Source organism: Grampus griseus, assembly GCF_964374135.1.
Source record: "Grampus griseus genome assembly, chromosome: 13".
Classification (NCBI taxonomy): Eukaryota; Metazoa; Chordata; class Mammalia; order Artiodactyla; family Delphinidae; genus Grampus; species Grampus griseus.
In genome coordinates this window covers 45,704,196-45,724,449 of record NC_139007.1, presented here as the reverse complement: position 1 = coordinate 45,724,449, position 20,254 = coordinate 45,704,196, and the positions used below count along the sequence as shown (strand labels likewise).

Sequence of the window (20,254 nt, the reverse complement as noted above, 5' to 3'; positions counted from 1 at the left end):
AGCCAGCTCAAGTTTCAAAACATATCCATGAGATAGAGTATCTTACCTATTTTATATATGAGAAAATTATTGCTCAGAAAAGTTCTCATTTTATATATGAGAAAATTATTGCTCAGAAAAGTAACTCATTCATGGTCACATTCATGGTCACCCAGTCTGTCAGCTTCTGAAGCTTGAGCACTTTCTGCCACATGACACTGAATTTTACAGGACAAAGGCTTTTGAAAACTTTTGTTTTCCTACTTTCAGAAGGCTCCTTTATAGAAACAGATTTTCCAACTTAGATTATAGTTATTAAAATAAGAAAGTCAGGGGCTTCCCTGGTGGCGCAGTGGTTGAGAATCTGCCTGCTAATGCAGGGGACACGGGTTCAAGCCCTGGTCTGGGAGGATCCCACATGCCGCGGAGCAACTAGGCCCGTGAGCCACAACTACTGAGCCTGCGCGTCTGGAGCCTGTGCTCCGCAACAAGAGAGGCTGTGATAGTGAGAGGCCCGCGCACCACAATGAAGAGTGGCCCCTGCTTGCCACAACTAGAGAAAGCCCTCGCACAGAAACGAAGACCCAACACAGCAAAAATAAATTAATTAATTAATAAACTCCTACCCCCAACATCTTCTAAAAAAAATAAAAATAAAAATAAATAAGAAAGTCAGATAACAAAGACCCTAAATATTGTTAAAATTACATCCTAAGAGATCATGGGTATAACTTTTGTCACTGATTTTTCAAATAAATGTCAGGTCTGAGCAATATGGTCACATGAGGGTCATATCTTCCAAATCATTCTGAGTTGCTTAATACCTATTATATACTTTTGATAGACAATTATCTGAATTTCTTATTTTTTAGTATATTTTTACCAAAATCATCTTTGAACTTATAATCATAGCAGATCTTGGAGATATCTGAGCAAAATAACTAAATTCATGAAAACATAAATTTAGCCAATTGCACACATACACAAATGAATAATAAAGATTAATTAGGTAAAATGCAATTGCTAAACATCTGAAGAGTCTTCAGACTCCTGTATATTAAACTTTCTGGACAACTGAAGTTCACTGGATTGGATCCTAAGAGGAATTCCGGCCGCTAGTAAAAATGGTAAGACTTAAGGAAACATGTGACACCGTGTGAAGGGCTGTGACTTCTCCACCCTTCAGCTGGCACAGCTCCACACGTCAATGGAACCTAAGGATAATTTCAATGATGAAAAATATCATAATTGCCACTGGACTCTTTTATTTTCTGAAATTCTTTTAAATGTATCTGCTACCCATCAAATAAACTGGATGTATTAGATTTGGAATTGCTTGCCCATGATATATTCCTCCTTAAACCAATGTTTGAAAAAGACTGATTTTAAAAAGTAAATTTAAAATTTTTTAACTTCTTGATAGTGCCAGTTACTGAGGCTTATCTATCTTCTGTTAAATTCTATAAGATATCCACAAAGTCATGTTAGTTCAGATTCTGAAGCACTGAGAACATGTAGCCTGAAGAGTTCCAAATGTATAAAAATAGAATCCACAAACAGCGTGGAAACGTCAATGATCTATGACAGAACTTTCTTGTTCAAAGCAAAATACTACTACATCAGACAAGTTTCATCTCATGTTTAGTTTTGCCCATCACCACAGAAACTACTTATTTCTAACACATGTGAACTCACAGTGATAAATACCTAAATATAACTGAAATTCATTTTTTACATAGAGCTTTTCTGGGGAAATAAATTTGGAATGCTATTTTTCTAAACAGTTTATAAGCTACTTTTCAGCTTTTGTGCCTTGAATGTGATACCTCGGAAAATGCAAAACTGTCCATTTCTTTTTGTTTTTTTTAATTTTTCAGAATTTTTTAAAATTTATTACTTCTAAAATTTATTTTTATTTTTTGGCTCGTTGGGTCTTCGTTGCTGCACATGGGCTTTCTCTAGGTGCAGTGAGCAGGGGCTACTCTTCATTGCGGTGCGCAGGTTTCTCACTGTGGTGGCTTTTGTTGCAGAGCATGGGCTCTAGGCACGTAAACTTCAGCAGCTGTGGCACGTGGGCTCAGTAGCTGTGGCTCGCGGGCTCTAGAGCGCAGGCTCAGTAGTTGTGGTGCACGGGCTTAGTTGCTCCACGGCATGTGGGAACTTGCCGGACCAGAGCTCGAACCCGTGTCCCCTGCCTTGGCAGGCGGGTTCTTAACCACTGTGCCACCAGGGAAGTCCCCAAACTGTCCATTTCTGAAGAGGGAAAACTTTCCCAAACTGCTCCCTCTTGAAGATTCTATATCTTACTTCAAAAGAAATGCCAGCATGACTCAAAGCCTTTGACATGTCAGTTGAGTAAAAGATGCTTTCACAGTGAGGAGCTGTGTTTCTAATTCTATCAGCTTTACCTGGCATTACTGCCATCACACATCAACAACGGAGTGTGAGAAAGTCTGCTATGTTCTTATTGGTGAAGAACTGTTTTGACTGTCATCAAGGATGTGAACACTGAGTGTTTCTGGCCCTTGACACTATCTAATACGTTATATGGTGTTTACAGGTGAAATAAGAATGATGTTGCTGGCACTCTGTGAGCTCAGTGATTCCTCAGAACTCGCAAGAAGTGAGCAAATGAGATAGAAACATGGCACTACTGATAGTACTGATTACCTGTTTTGTGATTATTTTTGCTACTTCCCAGCCTTGCCAGACCCCTGGTGACTTTGTGGCTGCCACTTCTCCAGGGCATATCATGATTGGAGGTTTGTTTGCCATTCATGAAAAAATGCTGTCCTCAGAAGGCTACCCCAGATGGCCAGAAATCCAGAAGTGTGTTGGGTGAGTAAAGCTTCAGAGAACACATTTAGATTTCAAGATTATGCAGTGAGAATAGGGCACGTAAATGTTTACTTGTGTTAACATCTAAATTATTTTAACAAAATGTAAACTCATACATTTTTAAGTTGCATAAAGTTAAGTCTTGCTATTCTTCCTTACAAGAAAGATATATTAGCGCTATATGTATAATCAACCTCCAAGTACAGAGGCAATGAATGCTTCCATTAATATATTTATTTGGATTTTGCCTATAAAGAATAACCCCTGAAGTCACAGGAGAAAACCAATAAGACACAGTAGCCCGTCCACTACAAGCATAAATAGCACAATTATATTCCTATCACCCACAGATGTGGGTTGTTTCAAACATGGATCTTTATTTAATTCTTTGTTTAAAATAGACTGCACTTAAAATTTTTCTCCATACTAACATTTTTGTCAACACTGTATTTATTTCATTCTTGAAATCGTCTAATTCTTTCATAATGAATTAAGAACCCTACTTCAACTCAGAATGTTCCTTCTTCCTTGATGAACACTTTATATTGTGAAAGTTTGACTGTAGACATTTGTCACGGTGTATTATAGAAAAATAAAGCTGGATGGAGGATACTACAGATGGTTTTCTTTAAGGAGAACAGGCTATTTGAATTCTAATTTCAGTTTGGTGACAAAGTAATTTTGTAGATTTAGGCAAATCATTTAAACTCTCTGAGTTTCAGCTTCTGATTTTTCTCTTCTGTAAAATAAGGGCCTGGATAACTTTTAAAGACAGGCAGCATCAGCTTCTGTTGCTATAGCAATGTGATCCCAGTGCTTCCTTCTAACTCTCAAATCCTGATTTCTATCTTGATACTTTTGTATATAAATTTAGTCTCCTCTTTTCCCCTCCTTTTTTTTCTTTTTTTAATCACAAAGTGTTTGGCATGCCCTCTATGAATGCTTTCAGGTGAAATGTGATCCCACATCACTCTAAGATTCCTTCCTGGCATTAAGTTGGGTAATTTGAGCTACTGTCATCTTAATCATTGATTATCAGGAATACCAGTGAACACCCTGAAATAGCTAATGAGGATTTTTCAGAGCACTAAATAGACACTGCAGATTTAAGGCCCACAATCATAGGCCAACAAATAAGGATGGAAAATGATTTAAAAAAAATCATTTGGTCTAATAAGCAAATTTATTCTGGAAAAAAAAAGTCACTGAACATCATTTTGCTTTACTGTCACTCCTTGAGAGAAACAGTATTCATTCAACATTGAACAACTATTTATGAAATGCCTACATTACCTAGGTCGCATTCTAGGCATAGGAGATCCTGAGGTAAACACCAAAGGGGTTCAGACTCTCATGGAGCTAACATGTGGGAGACTCTGAAAATATTACACATTTTATTTGCCAGACAATTCATTACTTTAACCTTTCTTCTTTGTTTCTTTCTTTAAATTAAACACTTAATGTTCATTGCCAAACTTCACATTTAGATAGTCTGTAATGACAAACAGCATTATCCAAATATTATTTAATTTATCATGACTAAATGAATTAAAAGAAACTTGAAAATATCAAAACCCTGAACAACAATATCCCCTTTTATTCATTCAAAAAGTATTTATTGAATTCTTACTCTGTATTAGGCACTGTTTGTAACCTTCTGTATAGAGTGGTGGGTGAAATAAACTTAACAGTAAATCAGTAATTAAACAACTCAATGCTCTGGAATAATCACAAGTCCAGAAACCAACTGGAAAAACCCGCTAAAAGGGGAAATATCTATGCCTTGGAACTGAAATAGTGCATGTTATCTAGGAGAAAGCTATTGTGCGTTTACCCAGAGCCTGTTTTATAAGTCATTCTTAAGAGTCTTATTTGTCTGCTTTCCAACCACAATAGATTAGCCTCACAAAAGTAAAAAAAAGGGAGAGTCTATAAAAGCAGATTCTTGGACAGCAATAAAATGCTGACATCTAACTACAAAAACATCATCATACTGTAGAATACTAAACTGAATATTCAAAATGATCCTGAAATTAACCACGAAAAGGTTAAATCCTGTTCTGTAGACTCCATTTGAGAAACTGTGGGCTCCTATATACTCTTTTTTTTTTTTTATTTTTTATTTTTGGCCTCACAGCATGTGGGATCTTAGTTGCCCAAACAGGGATCGAACCCGTGCCCCCTGCATTGGAAGCACGGAGTCTTAACCACTGCACTGCCAGGGAGGTCCCCTTATATACTCTTGAGAAAGGTTTCCATCAAAAACTATTTTTAAATAAATAAAGTTTAGATCCTTCAAGAGATAAGTGTCACCAATTCATAAATTGTCTATTATACGGCAGAAATGAGAATAAAATAGGATATCATCATGTCTGTAGAAGAGTTATGTTCTAATTTCAAAAAAACTTGTTTCTCAACAGCTTTGAAATATCAAATTTTCTTCAAACTCTTGCCATGATACACAGCATTGAGATGATCAATAATTCAACACTATTATCTGGAGTCAAACTAGGGTATGAAATCTATGACACTTGCATAGATGTCACAGAGGAAATGGCAGCTGCTCTGAGGTTTCTAAGTTCAACTGCTCCAGAGAAATCGTGGAGCTTAAGTGTGACTATTCCAGATACATGCCAAGGGTTAAGGCTGTCATAGGTGCTGGCTACACAGAAATAACCATGGCTGTCTTCCAGATGTTGAATTTACAGCTCATGCCACAGGTGGGTTTTGTTCTACCTCCATACTTTGGGTTTGATCATATTCTTTATCATGAAAGGATCAGGGTAATCTGGGAAACGAGTGGGGGAGGTGCTTTTACTTTAACCTTTCTTTCTCTTCAGTAAAAGAAAAAAAGAATGTGCCCTATTATGGATAGCATAGTGATCAAAGCACTAAGGGAGTAGTCATCCCTCAATCTGTCAGGTCTAGTTTCTGACAGTTTTCAGTGTGATTTGGATAAGACAGAAACTTCTGATCACCTCAACTGCCTTGTTTCTAAAATAACATCAGTCAGGTACCATGAAGAAAACTGCAGGGGAAGTGAGGGGTAAAGGGGTGTGGAAGTCAAAGAAGACTCTCAAGGAGGTGACGTTTAGCCTGAAACTTGAATGAAAAGGGACAGTCAAGAGGAGAGTACCTAGGCTGAGAAAGCAGTAAGTACAAAGTTGAAATGTCCAAAGAATAACAAAAGGTCAGTATAATTAGGTCAGTTTGAGCAGAAAGGAGCAGAGTAAGAGATGCATTTGTAGAGAGGGGTAAGGGCCGGGTCATATAGCATCTTGTAAGCTGTGGTATGGTTTGCACTTTGTTCTGAGTATGATGGAAAGGCTTTGAGCAGAGACTGTGAACTACTGAGCTTCCTATAATGCAAACCATTAACCAGGAAGTAAGCAAAATGGTCTCTGAAAGACCAAAGTGTGTATTAGACAGCCCTGCACTAAGTCCTTGCACATTACTCAGAGTCAAGCAAGCTCTCTTGGCTTTGATTTTGAACGAATTAATCTTCATATCACATCACTCTGTAACTCACTAGGTCATTACTTTCTAAGATCAAGGAAGATTAGAAGCAAAATGTTAGAAAAGGCTTATAGTCAGATTATCAAGAAATCACCATCTGATAGAAATGAACAGATAGAAATATATACATGTATAATATAAGTACATAAGAATTCAAAATATATAACTTTCTGGAGCTAGACTAAGTAAGTGCATATACCCATATAAGACTCTGAGAGTTCCATTATATTATAGCTTAGAGAAGTTGATAATGAAAAGTTTAAGTCCAAAACAAAACAAAACAAAAAGAACTATTCCCCCAAATATCTCAGAGATAAGGTTTTGGCTCAAAATTTCTAGACTACGTATAAAGTTAGTTAAGTGACAAGTAAGAAAAGTAGACTATTTTTAACAATGGTTGTTTAATGTGAAAATGTAATTTCCATGATAGACCACACAATAGGAGAGGGGACTCTCTGTGGTAACACGGATTTTGCAGAAGCCCGGGCGGCACAGTGAAGGTGAGCATAGTTATGTCAGGTACTGGGAAGGGAATTAAGGTTTAGTGAATGTCCACTGTGTGCCACTATCCATTTAAAACTTCTTCAGTCTTCACAAGAATCCTGTTGTTTCACAGGGAAAGAAGTGTTAACTAACTTTGCCAAATTTATTGGAGTCAGGATTCTAACAGTTTGTTTGACTCCAAAGCCTATTGTCTTTCCCCCATACCATGTAGCTGCTGTAAATAGTAAAAAAAAAAAAAAATCACTGAAGAAGTGGCACAGTGCAATTGCAGCTGTGGAAGGTAATAACCCTCCCTAGAATAAAATCACCAAAGCTGTAAATTAGGCAAAACTTTGCACACATTAGGGAGGTCTCCTAAAATGCTGCTGCTCTTTTGAGTAGATTAGGAGTCCGAAAACTATTGAATGTATAGCCTGTGGGTCAAATGTGGCTCTCAAGCTCTTGAGATGTCAAGCTAAGCATGATTTTTAAATTTTTTAAAGGTTGTAACAAAAAATACAAAAATATTATATGACAGAGACCACACGTGACCAACAAAGCTTAAAATATTTTACATCTGGTCCTTTACAGAAGAAAGTTTGCTGACCCCTGGACAGATGATTATTTGTCTGGATGATTTATTTTACCTAGAATAAAAATCATCAAAGTTGTCATTTATACACATTTTGAACAAACTAGGTGTCTGAAAATTCATTTTGCTTATTTGACTGGCTGCATTTTCCCATATTTATCTCTAAGTATTTAAAAAATATCCACTATTGGCCCTGGCCTGAGATATAAGATAGATATAAATGGATATAGGAGTGTAGATGGAGATTTAAGATAGAGCCTAAACCCTTGAAGGGCTTATACTATACACAGTACCAAATGATTGAAAAGCAATGACCCTCAACAGTCACCAGGTACTAAGTATCGTGATTCAAGCCATTTATAAAGTAGTTCATTGAAGGGGAAGGATGGAAAGGATCAAAGGATTTAGAAAATGTTATGGAAACTCACAGAAATCAAAGAGAAGAATATCTACTATGAATAGCCACCTGCAGCTCATCAACACCGTAACTAAAAGTTTCTGTCCATTTCCAGGTGAGTTATGAATCAACTGCAGAAACCCTAAGTGACAAAATTCGCTTTCCTTCATTTTTACAGACTGTACCCAGTGACTTCTACTAGACTAAAGCAATGGCCCACCTGATTCAGAAATGTGGATGGAACTGGATTGGCATCCTAACCACAGATGATGACTATGGACGACTGGCTCTCAACACTTTTGCACTTCAGACCTCAACAAATAATGTGTGCATAGCCTTCAGAGAAGTTCTCCCAGCCTTCCTCTCAGATAATACCATTGAAGTCAGGATCAGTCAGACACTTGAGAGAATCATAGCAGAAGCCAGGTTAATGTCGTTGTGGTATTTCTGAGTCAGCTCCATGTTTTCAATCTCTTCAGTAAAGCCATTGAAAGGAATATAAATAAGTTCTGGATTGCTAGCGATAACTGGTCAACGGCCACCAAGATCACCGCCATTCCTAAGGTTAAAAGGATTGGCAAAGTTGTGGGGTTTACCTTTAGAAGAAGGAATATGTCCTCTTTCCATTCCTTTCTTCAAAATCTGCATATGTTTCCCAGTGATAATAACAAGCCCTTAAATGAATATGCCACGCTCAAGGCTCTGCCTGTGCATATACTAAGGACAGTGATCTGAGTCAATGCATTTCCAACTATTCTCAGGGGACTTTGTCCTACAAGGCTAACGAGGATATAGAAAGGAACTTCTCGCTGAGAAATGACTTCCTGTGAGATTACACTGAGCCGGGACTTATTCACAGTATTCAGCTAGCAGTGTTTGCCCTTGATTATGCCATTTGGGATCTGTGCCAAGCTCGAGACAGTCAGAACCCCAATGCCTTCCAACCATGGGAGGTACCAACTCACATATCTGAGAAAATTCCCCTACCATCATTTCTCTCCTTTCTTTAATCTGCAATATTTATATAAACTGCTCTTAACTGTATTCCTTTTATAAGTAGATACTTGCAGTGTTTGAATAACCTGAATTTCTATCACTAGTTCTTTGTTCTTAAGAATAATAGAGTTTTTATTTTACCTTCACCTCCTACTCTGACCCACCAAAGTCGTGTTCTTTTAATTTCCAAGAAGACTCTGTTGATAGTGCTCTTTTCCTTTGGTTTATGTATTTGTATCTGATCTTGCAGTTTTTCAAAGCTTCAAATGATTATCTCTTTTGATGCTCTTAACAAACACAAGACCAGGCATGTTTAATGATCCCTTTTATTATTGCTAAATATTATGCATAAAGAAACTAAAGCTGAAAGTACCAGAAATATGACTCTCGTCTGGGTCTTCTGACTCCATACCCTCTGGTTTTCATGGTATCTCTGGTGGTTATAGTCCTAATGCCTCCAGTTATGACTCTTACTTAGGGCAGTCTCCCTAGGACTCCAGTCTTCTTCAAATGAATGTTGTTAGGTCAGTCGTAACAAGTCTTATGATATCTCAGGTTTAAATGAACCACTAATTGTGTAAAAGAAGTCTTTCCCTTTCTTCTCTTTGATTAGTTTGTAGAAACTCTAATTAAAGCATAATATGGCCCTATTTAGTGAAAATTTTCCATTGTGTTTTTAAAATGTTCATAAACAAGGCATTTAAAAGCAAACTGCTGCTTTATATGATAAATTTTACTCATTAGAAACAAATTTCTCATTAATGTGTATTCAAAGCCAAACCTGTCTGTCTTAAGGCAGAATCATGTTCCAAAAAAGATATTTATTTTACATTTGTTAGGGAAAAAAGGTAAAAGGGAATAAGATCCAATTCTTCTGATCACATAAGTGAATGTCCATGGCAAGCTGTTTCTACTTTTTTCATTCTTACTTTAAACACCCACAAACACAAGCTCCAAGTGATCAGCTTACATCTGGGTGAATCATGTGATGGTCATAGGGTGTTTTAAGTTGCTCATTTTAAAACAAGTTTTCACCTTGTAAATGCAAGGCAAGAAAAACCTAATGAAGAGGTAAGACTAGAGATTAGAATTTTTACTTTTAATTAAAACTCTCTTTAAAATATGTGTGTATACACACACACACACACACACACACACACACACACATTTATTTGTCTAGTGATTTTTACTGTTGTGGCCTCTCCCATTGCGGAGCACAGGCTCTGGACGCACAGGCTCAGCGGCTATGGCTCACGGGCCCAGCCACTCCGCGGCATGTGGGATCTTCCCAGACCATGTGGGATCTTCCCAGACCGGGGCACGAACCCGCATCCCCTACATCGGCAGGCAGACTCTCAACCACTGCGCCACCAGGGAAGCCCTGTCTAGTGATTTTAAGATAACTGTTTGAAAGCATACTCTTTGTAATGTAAAACTTTAATGAGGGATTGGTTTAAAAAAAAACTCTAAGTTAAGTGGACCAACATAATGAAACCACTACATGAAATTTTAAGAATGAGAGGTTGAGAAAGAGTAATGGAGAGAAAATAGACAATCAGAGACAGATGGGATAAAGGGGAGAAGCTATATAATTGCTAATTGCATTAGCAATTCAGAGAACATTCTCCAAAGATCATGACATCTCTGGTGAATATGATAGATGGGTAGGAGTTAAGCAGGACAGAAATTCCCCAGCAAAGTCACAGAGAGAGAAAGCATGGCATCTTCAGGGATCAGAAAGTAGTGCCATAGAACTGGAGTCTTTTGTGGAAATTACAGGCAAACGAGAGTGGAGGGCTAGTGAAGCATCCATCATCAGGGCCTTATCAATCAGAGCGTCTCAAACTTGATTACCTGGTAATATGATTATCATGCTGATGCTAATTCAGTAGTTCCAGTGTGGGGAACCTGAAAGTCTGCACTTCTAACAATCTCTCAGGTGATGCTGATATTGCTGGTACAAAGACCATCCTTTCAATAGAAAGTCTGCAAGCTATGTTTAAAGGTTTGGACTTGAGAGAGCAAAGGGGAGCCAATTAAAGCTAGTTTTAGACAGAAGAGTGATGTGACCTGCTTTCCATTGTAGAAATAGTATTCCTACTGCAATGTAATTGACTAGAGGAACACAAGACTAGACAGAGAAAGACCAGTTTGGTAATCCAGGCATACAATAAGGATGCCTTATACTTCAGGTATAAGTGCTACAGGTACTAAGGGTGTGACAATGAGGATGGAGAGGCATATACTTAAGAGGAAAGACGAAGAGTATTTGGAGATAGATTGGATGTAAAGAATGACAGAGAAAAGCAAAGATGTCGCAAATGATTCTAAATTTGGGCAACTGGTGCCATTTATTGAGATGGAAACACAGAGAAAAGTGAAGGTCCAGAAGCGAGAAGAAGTATTAAGCATTCCATTTTGGACATGTTGAATGTGAAGAACTTATGAGACATTCAAGTGTAGTGGTCCAAAAGTCAGAAGAGACATGAGGACAAAAAGGGAACGATTGTGGAGCAATGAGGAAAATAATAACTAATAATTTTTAAGGCCTACTATACTAAGCATTGACACACATCATCTCTAATCTTTAAATATTATGGTAGAGTCACCGATTCTTGTTCATTACACTTCGTCCTAAAGAACTGGCAAGAAGAAGTGTTACTGGTGACTGAGAATTGCAGCAGTTTAGAGATGGAGGGGACCTCAGCCATAAGGGTCTGGCCCGTGGGCACTCATAGAGTTAGCAGTGAAACTGTCCCAGCCTTAGTCATGTGCGTTTTTGCTACACCATGGAAAAGTTTACAAAAGAAAAAGACATAGGTTGGGTACCAGACAGAGATGCAAGGCTGCTTCCTTGCTAGTCTCTAATTCGCTCACATAGATACCTCTTTTCACAAGCACAGCTCACTTACGGAGATGTAGTGGACAGCAGAGAGGCTGGGGACATGGAAAACAGCATCAACCACAGCAGCTTAATTGGAGTGGTCTCCTGACCTCGTGTTTTCAGAAACAGGTCATTACCATACAGAGGTGAATTATATATAATCATGGAGATGCAAATCCTACTCTCTAAATATTTTAGAGTCAAGTTATCATGAGTTTCAGAGTCTTGATGAAAAATAAACAAATAATGGATGGAAAAGGCCTTAAATAGCTTAATAACTGTAAGCATTAATGTTCAAAATTACCTTAATCCAGAGCAAATGTTCGATAGAATATTTAACAAGTGATGAATGTACTGTTTTGTTTGCCTCCACCCTCTTTCCTGTAAGAACAAACATGGAATTGTGCTAGTTTATTTACATCATACAATGTTATCATTATTTACAGAACGTATATGTGTCAGAAATTTACCCTGTAAAACCTGATTAAATGGAGGAAAAAACTGGTGGAAATTATAGTTCAAACAAAAGAATGGAAGAGGATATGCTCTCTAAACAACTAAGTTCCTGGGGCTTACGTGTGTATATTGCTTAAGGAAGGAACAGAAGAAAAATCAATACACAGGTAGAGATGGGAACATTGAAGGCAGGGCTTTACTTGTTCTATTTTTGTTCCCTCCATATTTTTTGTTCCAGGCAATTGCTGGAATAAGATTTTGTCAGTTAATTCTACCACCTTAGATCTGACATCCTGCTTCTTTAAAGCAATACTAATTAATTTGAATTGATTAAAAGAACTAAGAAACCTGTGAGGACATATAATAAAATCAATATACATGCTTAGAGATTTTGCTAAAGTGATATTTGGTTATTGACATGACTACTGTAGCTAATATATTTACTTAAAATACAATTTGATTTTCTTATATTCTATTTGCCAAAGGGGAAAAAAACTGAAGGAAAGAAACACTCATAAAAGGTTAACTAAGGGACTTCCCTGGTGGTCCAGTAGTTAAGACTCCACGCTCCCAATGCAGGGGGCCCGGGTTCGATACCTGGCCAGGGAACTAGATCCCACACACCGCAACTAAGAGTCCACATGCCGCAATGAAGATCCCGCACGAGGCACCAAAGATCCCACATGCCACAACTAAGACCCGGCACAGCCAGACAAACAAATAAATAAATATTTTTTAAAAAAAGATTAACTAGGAAGAAATAGAATAAGAATAACTCTATTCAAATAGAATAATTTCAGCCTTGTTCCATAGATTTTGCACCCAACAAAAGCCACATAAACATCACAGATATAGATGCACGGGACCGTGGAGCCAGAACTCAAATGTTTCCCTCCCTCCCAGTCCAGTATTCTTCTCCTGCAGCACAAGCTCAATACGGCTGCCTCATTTGTCAGTAAAACATTTTCTGTTCTAGCTATATTGCATACAAGTTCTCACTGAACAAACTGGGTAACAAGAAAAGTACTTTTTCATTATATTTCTTCTCAAGTTAAAAAAAATCATTTTCTGAACTAAATTGGAAATAGAATTTAGAGATCACTTTACTATACTTTCCATTACTGAAACAGACTTGAAAACCATTGGAGATGAGAAGATCTACACGTCCCACCAAACGAGTATGGACTTAGAAGGCAGGCACTAGCAGTTACCTTGGGCTCACCAATTAAACTTCTCAGGTAGGGACGCCCCTCACCCTGCCCCAAGAGCAGGGTGCTGTTGTTACCGGACTGTTGCCCAGGTCTGTAGTTCTGTCCCCTCAGCCTTCATTTTGGGGCTGGTGAGCATGACAGCTACTGGCTTGGATTACCTACTCAGACTTGGCCAAAGGCCCAGGCTGATTGTGACTCTAGAAGGAAAGGACGAATTTCCTGCCTTCCATAACTCCAAATGGCACAGGGGTGATTGCTTTGAGTCAGAAGGAAAAAAACAATGAGGAGAATTTAAATGAATATATTGTTAGGTGCAATGGCAAGACCTCATAATGAAAGTCAAGATGTGTATCCTCAGATAAGGTCCTTCACCCCTTGGCTGGGGTCCTCCTCTGAGAAAAGAGGAAGACGATCCCTGCTCAGCTTGCTTTGCTGAGTTGTTATGGAGTAAAAGGGCATCACAGATTTGAGTATTAGCATGTAATGTATGAATGCCAGGTGACTTTATTAGTTGGTAGATGCAAAGTATTTTTATTTATTTGCACAACATCCCTATTAGCCAATAACAGGTACTTAAAGGTATTAAGCTAATCTCTATTAACCCTTAATCTGTGCCATATACTGGGCTAAAGTGCTTATATCCATAATTACATTTAATTCTTATAATAATCATATTAAGTAGGTTTCATTTACCTCAACTGTGGCCCAGAAAGAAATTGTAACTGCCAAGATCACACCACTAATGAAATATGGAACCAGAATTAGAGAGCCCAGGCATCTGCCCCAGAGGACCCATTAATTCTGCAACGTGGAGAAAGTAAAGATGGTCAGATTTCAATTTTGTAGGCTAGAGAAGCTACCTCCATAAACATTAACTTGCTTTCTCAAATTCACAGAGCAAGCCTTTGGCAGAAATTCTCAACATTTCTCAAATTGTTGCCTAGCAGTTAAGCACCTTCTCAACTAATTACCACACTCACTGATCCAGAATGTCCTTTTTCCAATTTTTAAGTGATATTCCTGTAAGGCAGTGTTACAGTTGGGATAATGGATACACTTACAATATTTCTATCAGTCTTTGCTTCTGTTTTTATTGTTCATAGTTACTTGATGTACTGAAAAAAATGTGACGTTCACAGATGGAGGGAGTTCATTTCATTTTGATGCCCATGGAGATATGAATATTGGATATGATGTTGTGCTCTGGAAGATCAACAGCCACATGACTATTGCCAAGATGGCACAATACGACCTGAAGAATGATGTCTTCATTGTCACAGACCAAGGAACAAAACATGAGTTCAGGAATCTTAAGGTAATTTTGCTGTTGGCTGCTTTGTAGCATTCAAATCAATTGGTACTTCAACTGCGAAAGTCCTTGACCCCGCCAGGACCTCCAGTGGTCCTACTGCCTGTTCTCTGTCCCCAACTTCCCTCCTTAAATTCCATAGTCAACTTGTATATCACTCCCTTGTACACACCCTCAATTTCCTTGCCCATCTCTCTCTTCATCTTATTCATTGGACCGAAGTATAATCCTGGTTATATTAATCAGTATAGCCCCCATGTAGCTGAACTTGGCAAAAACAAGCAAAAAAGAAAAAGAAAAAAACCCCACCTACCTTGCTGACTGTTCTCATTTAAAATTCATGATCTCTAACCTCCAGTGGGTCCTAAATGCTATTGGGCAATCAGACTATTACCCTAGCCCATAATCTGTCCACCTTCCTAGATGGCTTTTTATACTTTCTTTTCTCTCCTTTGACTCCAACACATCTTCCCCATCTTCACTTTCAGTGGACCCTGCTTCCTATTTGACTAACAAAACTGAGACAATCAAAAGAGAACTCCAGTGTTCTGCTGCCACCACATCTGTGCCTGTATCCCTGCTTTCCATCTGGCACTGTGGATGGACTGTCTATGCTCCTAGCCAAGGTCAGCTCCTCCAGTTGACCTCTGAACCCCAACCCCTTTTACTTACTCAAGGACATTGCTCTGGCAATTCTCCACTCTCTTCTGCACCCTCAAGTATTTTCTGTGTTATTTAAACAGTGATACAAACATGCTGTTTTTCCTCCCATCTTAAGAAAAAAACCGAAGAACTCCATTGACCCCCCACTTTCCCCTCCATATACTACCCATTCCTCGATTTCTCTTTACTGCAAAACTCCTTGGAACAGTTGAATATATTCACTGGCCTCAATATCTCTCCTCCCATCATTCTTTTGAACTCTTTTCAGTCCATCAAAATTCTTTCTCTCTAGTTAATAAATACAAACATCATCTTACTTCACTTACTGGCTAATTATTCTCCCTTCTTTATTTGCTTCCACAACAGCACACTCCCTTGGTTTTCTTCCTCTGTTTCTGGCCACTACTTCTCAGTCTCCTTTGCTGTTTCCTTACCATTCTTATTGCCTATAAATATTGGTGGGCCCAGAACTCAGAACCGCTCCTCTTACTGGTCTGCACTTTTCCTTAGTGATCTCATCCAGGCATTTAAATAATGTCACTATATAGAAGGCAGATGACTCCCAGATTTTTATCTTCTGAATTTCAACTCAAGTAAATATACAATTGTCTGACTGACATCTCTACCTGGGTGTCTGGTAGTCATCTTAACTAATTATCTCCAAAACTGAGTTCCAAAAGCTACCCCCATTGCAATAAATGGCAACTCCCTTCTCCTAGCTGCTCATGGAAAAATCTGGTGGGATCCTTGTCACTTCTCTTTCTGTCACACTTCATATCCATCCTAAGTTATACTTTCAAAATGAGTCCAGAATCTGACACTTTTGTCCTCTACTCTGTTGCTACCACCCCACTCCAAGCTAGGATCACCTCTCACCCAGATTCAGATAGTAGGTTTCTAACTGCTCCTTGCTTCCACTCTTAGCCCCTTCAGTCTGTTCTTAAGACAGAAGCCTGAGTCATCCTGTAAAATATCATGCTCTGCTCAGAACCCTCCCTATACATCCTATTTCTCTCAGAGGAAAAGCCAGTGTCTTTAAACACCATACATTACCTGTCACCAGCACCTCCCTGACCTCATCTCCCACTACCTTCCTACAACCCCACGGGCTTTCTCAATCTTCCATACATGTCTTCCCTTCTCCTAGCTCGAGGCCTTTTACCTGCTGTTTCCTTTGCCTATAATAATCTTCTCTGATGTCCACATGGTACACTTTCTCACTTCCTTTCTGTCTTTCCTAAAATGTCACCATCTCAGGGAGGCCTTCCCTGGTCACCTTATTTAAAATTGCATTGTCAACCTAATACTCCTTCTATACCCTCCTGTCTTTAGTTTTTCTCCTTAGCACTTATCACTATCTAGCATTCTGGACATTTTGCTTATTTTTATTTTGTTTATTGTCAATCTTGTCAACTAGAACAGAAGGCCTCTGAGAGCATGGAATTTTGTATTTCATTCCTTACTGTGGCCCCAGTAATTGCAACAGTGCCTGGCATATAATAGGCCCTCAAAATGTATGTGTTCAACGAAAGAATGAACATAGAAATGCTTTAAGCCACTATCTTATTCTAATTTTCCCTGTCATAATTTCAGTTAAGTAAGGTACTTTTTCCTTGAAACACAGAAACGTAGCCATCCTTCTGCGTTCTCAAACTTTCCTCATTGTCTTCGTTATCATCACTATCATCCTCACAACTACATTGTGAACCCAGCACTCTGCTAAACACCGTAACTCACGCTGGATTTTTTAAACCACGCTGTGACTCATTTTATTATTGAATATAGAGAGGATTCCCTATTATAATTTCTGCAAGAAGTGCTACTTTTAACCGTTACCAAGACATCTCCAGACTTTGTAGGGGAGACACTAAATGTGGGGGAGATGATAGGATGACAGATAACTGAGTGGGGCTTTTAGGGACTAAACGGAAGGGACTGACAACCATGAAAAGAGGGACAAGGCTTCCTTTCTGATGGAAACACCCATACATATTTCAAGGAGGTAGCAGAAACCAACAAGATCTGAGATCAGTTAGGTCAGACTTCAAGAAAATGACAAACCACGCTTCTAAGACACGTGAGAGAGGGTCCTTTTCCTGTTCTCCTTTAAGAGCCAGTGTGTACTGAGTTCCGGGGCTACCCCTAATAACCTAGTGTGCAAGGCCCCAAATCAGTGCTTGTAATGAAGCTCTAGTGGAAGTTGAGAAAACAGAAGTACAAGTTAGATGTATAACCAAGGCTTCCAGTGGTGACCGAGGCAAGAGGAAACTTGCCTATTTTATTTCCACTGGGCATGGGTGAGGCGAATTGCTATACAAAGGCAATGGCTGTCTAATAACTCACAGTACTTTTATCATGTACACATTTCTAAATCACACACATATTTCTATTTTCTGGTAATTAAACTTTTCCCTATAACTGTATACAAAGAGTTTTGGTGGGAAAAGCGGAGGGAAAACAGTTGGTCACAGACTGGTCTTTTCCTCATTGTAAACATCCTCAGGAACGTTGAAGAAATGCCATACGTACACAGCAGTGCCTGAAACTATTTGCCAGGAACTCTTATGTAAGTGTTTCCTTGTCCTTGGTAGTAACATTAATTTGTCAAAGAAACGTTCCTTGATATTGTTACCACATCTTAACCGTGGCTTAGTTTTCTTATGTGAAAAAATGATGATAAAAATGCTTGTTCTGTCTACCATATAAGGTTACTATAAAGATCTACAGAGATAATGCACGTTAATGTGTTCTGAAAGCTATAAATCACTATTCGAAAATATTATTACTATCCTTATCATAGTTGTTATTTGTTTTCACAACAATCTTGTGAGGTCGGTAACTATTACCAAGGAGGAATTTAAGGAACAGTAAGATTAAGTGTCTTGCCTAAAGTCCACAGCTTTTTGGTGGCCAAGTTGATGTGAATTCAGACAGCCCAACTAGCTGCTATACCATACAAATCCATATACACTGCAAATTAGGGAGAAAAAAGGTTTCCAGAGTTGTATATCAACACTTATTTTCATGCCTTTGACCTAAAATGTTTAAACTTTTAAGGAGATACATTAAATAATCTTACAGCCATCCAAGTATCAGGTTAGAATCATAAACCTGTTTCTCCAGTGGGTCAGTCAAAACACATACAGGACAAGAGGAAAGGGTATGTTCCACACAGTGCTTACCCAAGTAGAAAAAGATATTCTTGGACCTTCAAAATTTGTTAAATTTACTAGTTTGGAAATAGGAATTATTATATTCTGTAGATGAAACAGTAATTTAGAACACCTGGTTTGTCAGTATCTATCACAACTGAAGACAGTCTCTGACTTAGCAATTCTCCTGATAGAACATTTAGACCTCAGAAATAAATTCTCAACTACATAGAAATACATGATATTCCTTGTAAAAATCCTTATAAGAATAAAAAAATTTTAACTTCAAACAAGTTAAATGTCTATAAAGAATTCATTAAATAAATTATGGTACATTTGTTCAATAAAAGACTGTTCAGCCACTTGAAAAAGTGAAGTAAGTTTATACGAACAGCGACTAAAAGGCCCTGCCATCTATTGTGAATGATGGAAGCCAGTTGCAGAATAGTATAATTTTTGTATACATACTATATATAAAGATTGGGAAGACAAGTATCTAACTGGTAATACTAGTTTCCTCTAAAGGGTACATGATTTAGCAGACTTTCACTTTCTGTGTTTTATTACTGTTTGAATTTTAATTACAATGAGCATGTTTTACTTCAGAATAAAAATTTTAAGAAAAATAATTTCTTAACCAGCCCATTTGCTGATCTGGTATTATTGCAATGAAAATCATGAAAAGCTGTTTTATATAACAAAAATAGAAAGTAAGTGGTAAAGAACATTCTAAAAGAGAATAATAATGATAAAGGTGGGAGAACTGCCAGGAGTCAGTAGTTCTTCCAGATAAAGTAACAATAATTAAATGATGCAATATTGAAACAAACATAAATAAAATGGAATCTTAAAATCCAAATAAACCCATTTATATATTATATTTAAGCATTCAGTAAAATAAGAATCCCATAATTCCAGGAAAGTGAATATTACTTAATAAACAGGGAGGGATAATTGTAGTGCTGTATAGGGAAAATTGATTTAGATCGAAAACTTATACCCCAAATGAACTCTATGTCAGTTATTTGGTCACAGAAATGCAAAAAGAAAAAAAAAGTAAAGCATTAGTTACCAAAAATAAAGTTATGCTAACATATGAAGAAACATCATAACATTGGATTACTTGGACATTTTTTGTGTGTTTGAACTATTTCCTTAAGTCAACTTCCCAGAGTAAAACTGTTGGTGTGCTCACGCGCACACACACACACACAAACACACACACACACACAAAACACACATTTACATGGTTCTTGACAGGAGTTGGGAATCAAATTCAGAACACATGTTTTGAAAAATATGAGAGTACATATTTAGAGATAGAATTAAACAAAATATCTAAACTAAAGCCCATCCAGAACATCATATATTCTGTAATTAATTACAACAGGTAAAGTTAGAAACAACCTACGTCCACCATAGAAATAAAATAAATTATAACATTTCTTTATAACTAAATATTAAGATGCCACATAAAAAGATAAATATAAAGATTAGGCTGCAAAATGGAAATGGTTTATGTTCTATAAGTGAAAAATTTTAGATGTTATGGGTACTTTACTTAATAAAGATTCTAAGGAAGCATAGAGAAATAGAAAATATTTGTGTTCAGGATGTGAGAATATGGGATAATTCTATGTTCCCTTTAATGTTATTTTAATAATATGTTATATATTTAAATATCATAATGGAGTATACTGAAATGTACAGATGATAAGAGTAAGATTGTTCCCATCAACTTGCAATTCTATTGCCACTAGTTAGGGCGAAAGTAGACT

At 37.7% G+C, this 20,254-nt stretch overlaps 1 protein-coding gene across 1 annotated transcript; it reads left to right on the top strand.

Moving 5' to 3' along the window:
* Nucleotides 1-2,623: 2,623 nt before the first annotated feature.
* On the top strand, nucleotides 2,624-14,959 carry GPRC6A (G protein-coupled receptor class C group 6 member A; the record flags this gene model as incomplete). The annotated part of the gene is given in 10 exon segments (XM_082669403.1): nucleotides 2,624-2,817; nucleotides 5,238-5,389; nucleotides 5,392-5,537; nucleotides 7,921-8,004; nucleotides 8,008-8,224; nucleotides 8,227-8,504; nucleotides 8,507-8,632; nucleotides 8,636-8,758; nucleotides 14,456-14,470; nucleotides 14,473-14,959. Coding segments are annotated over 10 exon segments (1,557 nt in total). The 3' UTR covers nucleotides 14,695-14,959.
* Between the last annotated feature and the right edge of the window lie 5,295 nt (nucleotides 14,960-20,254).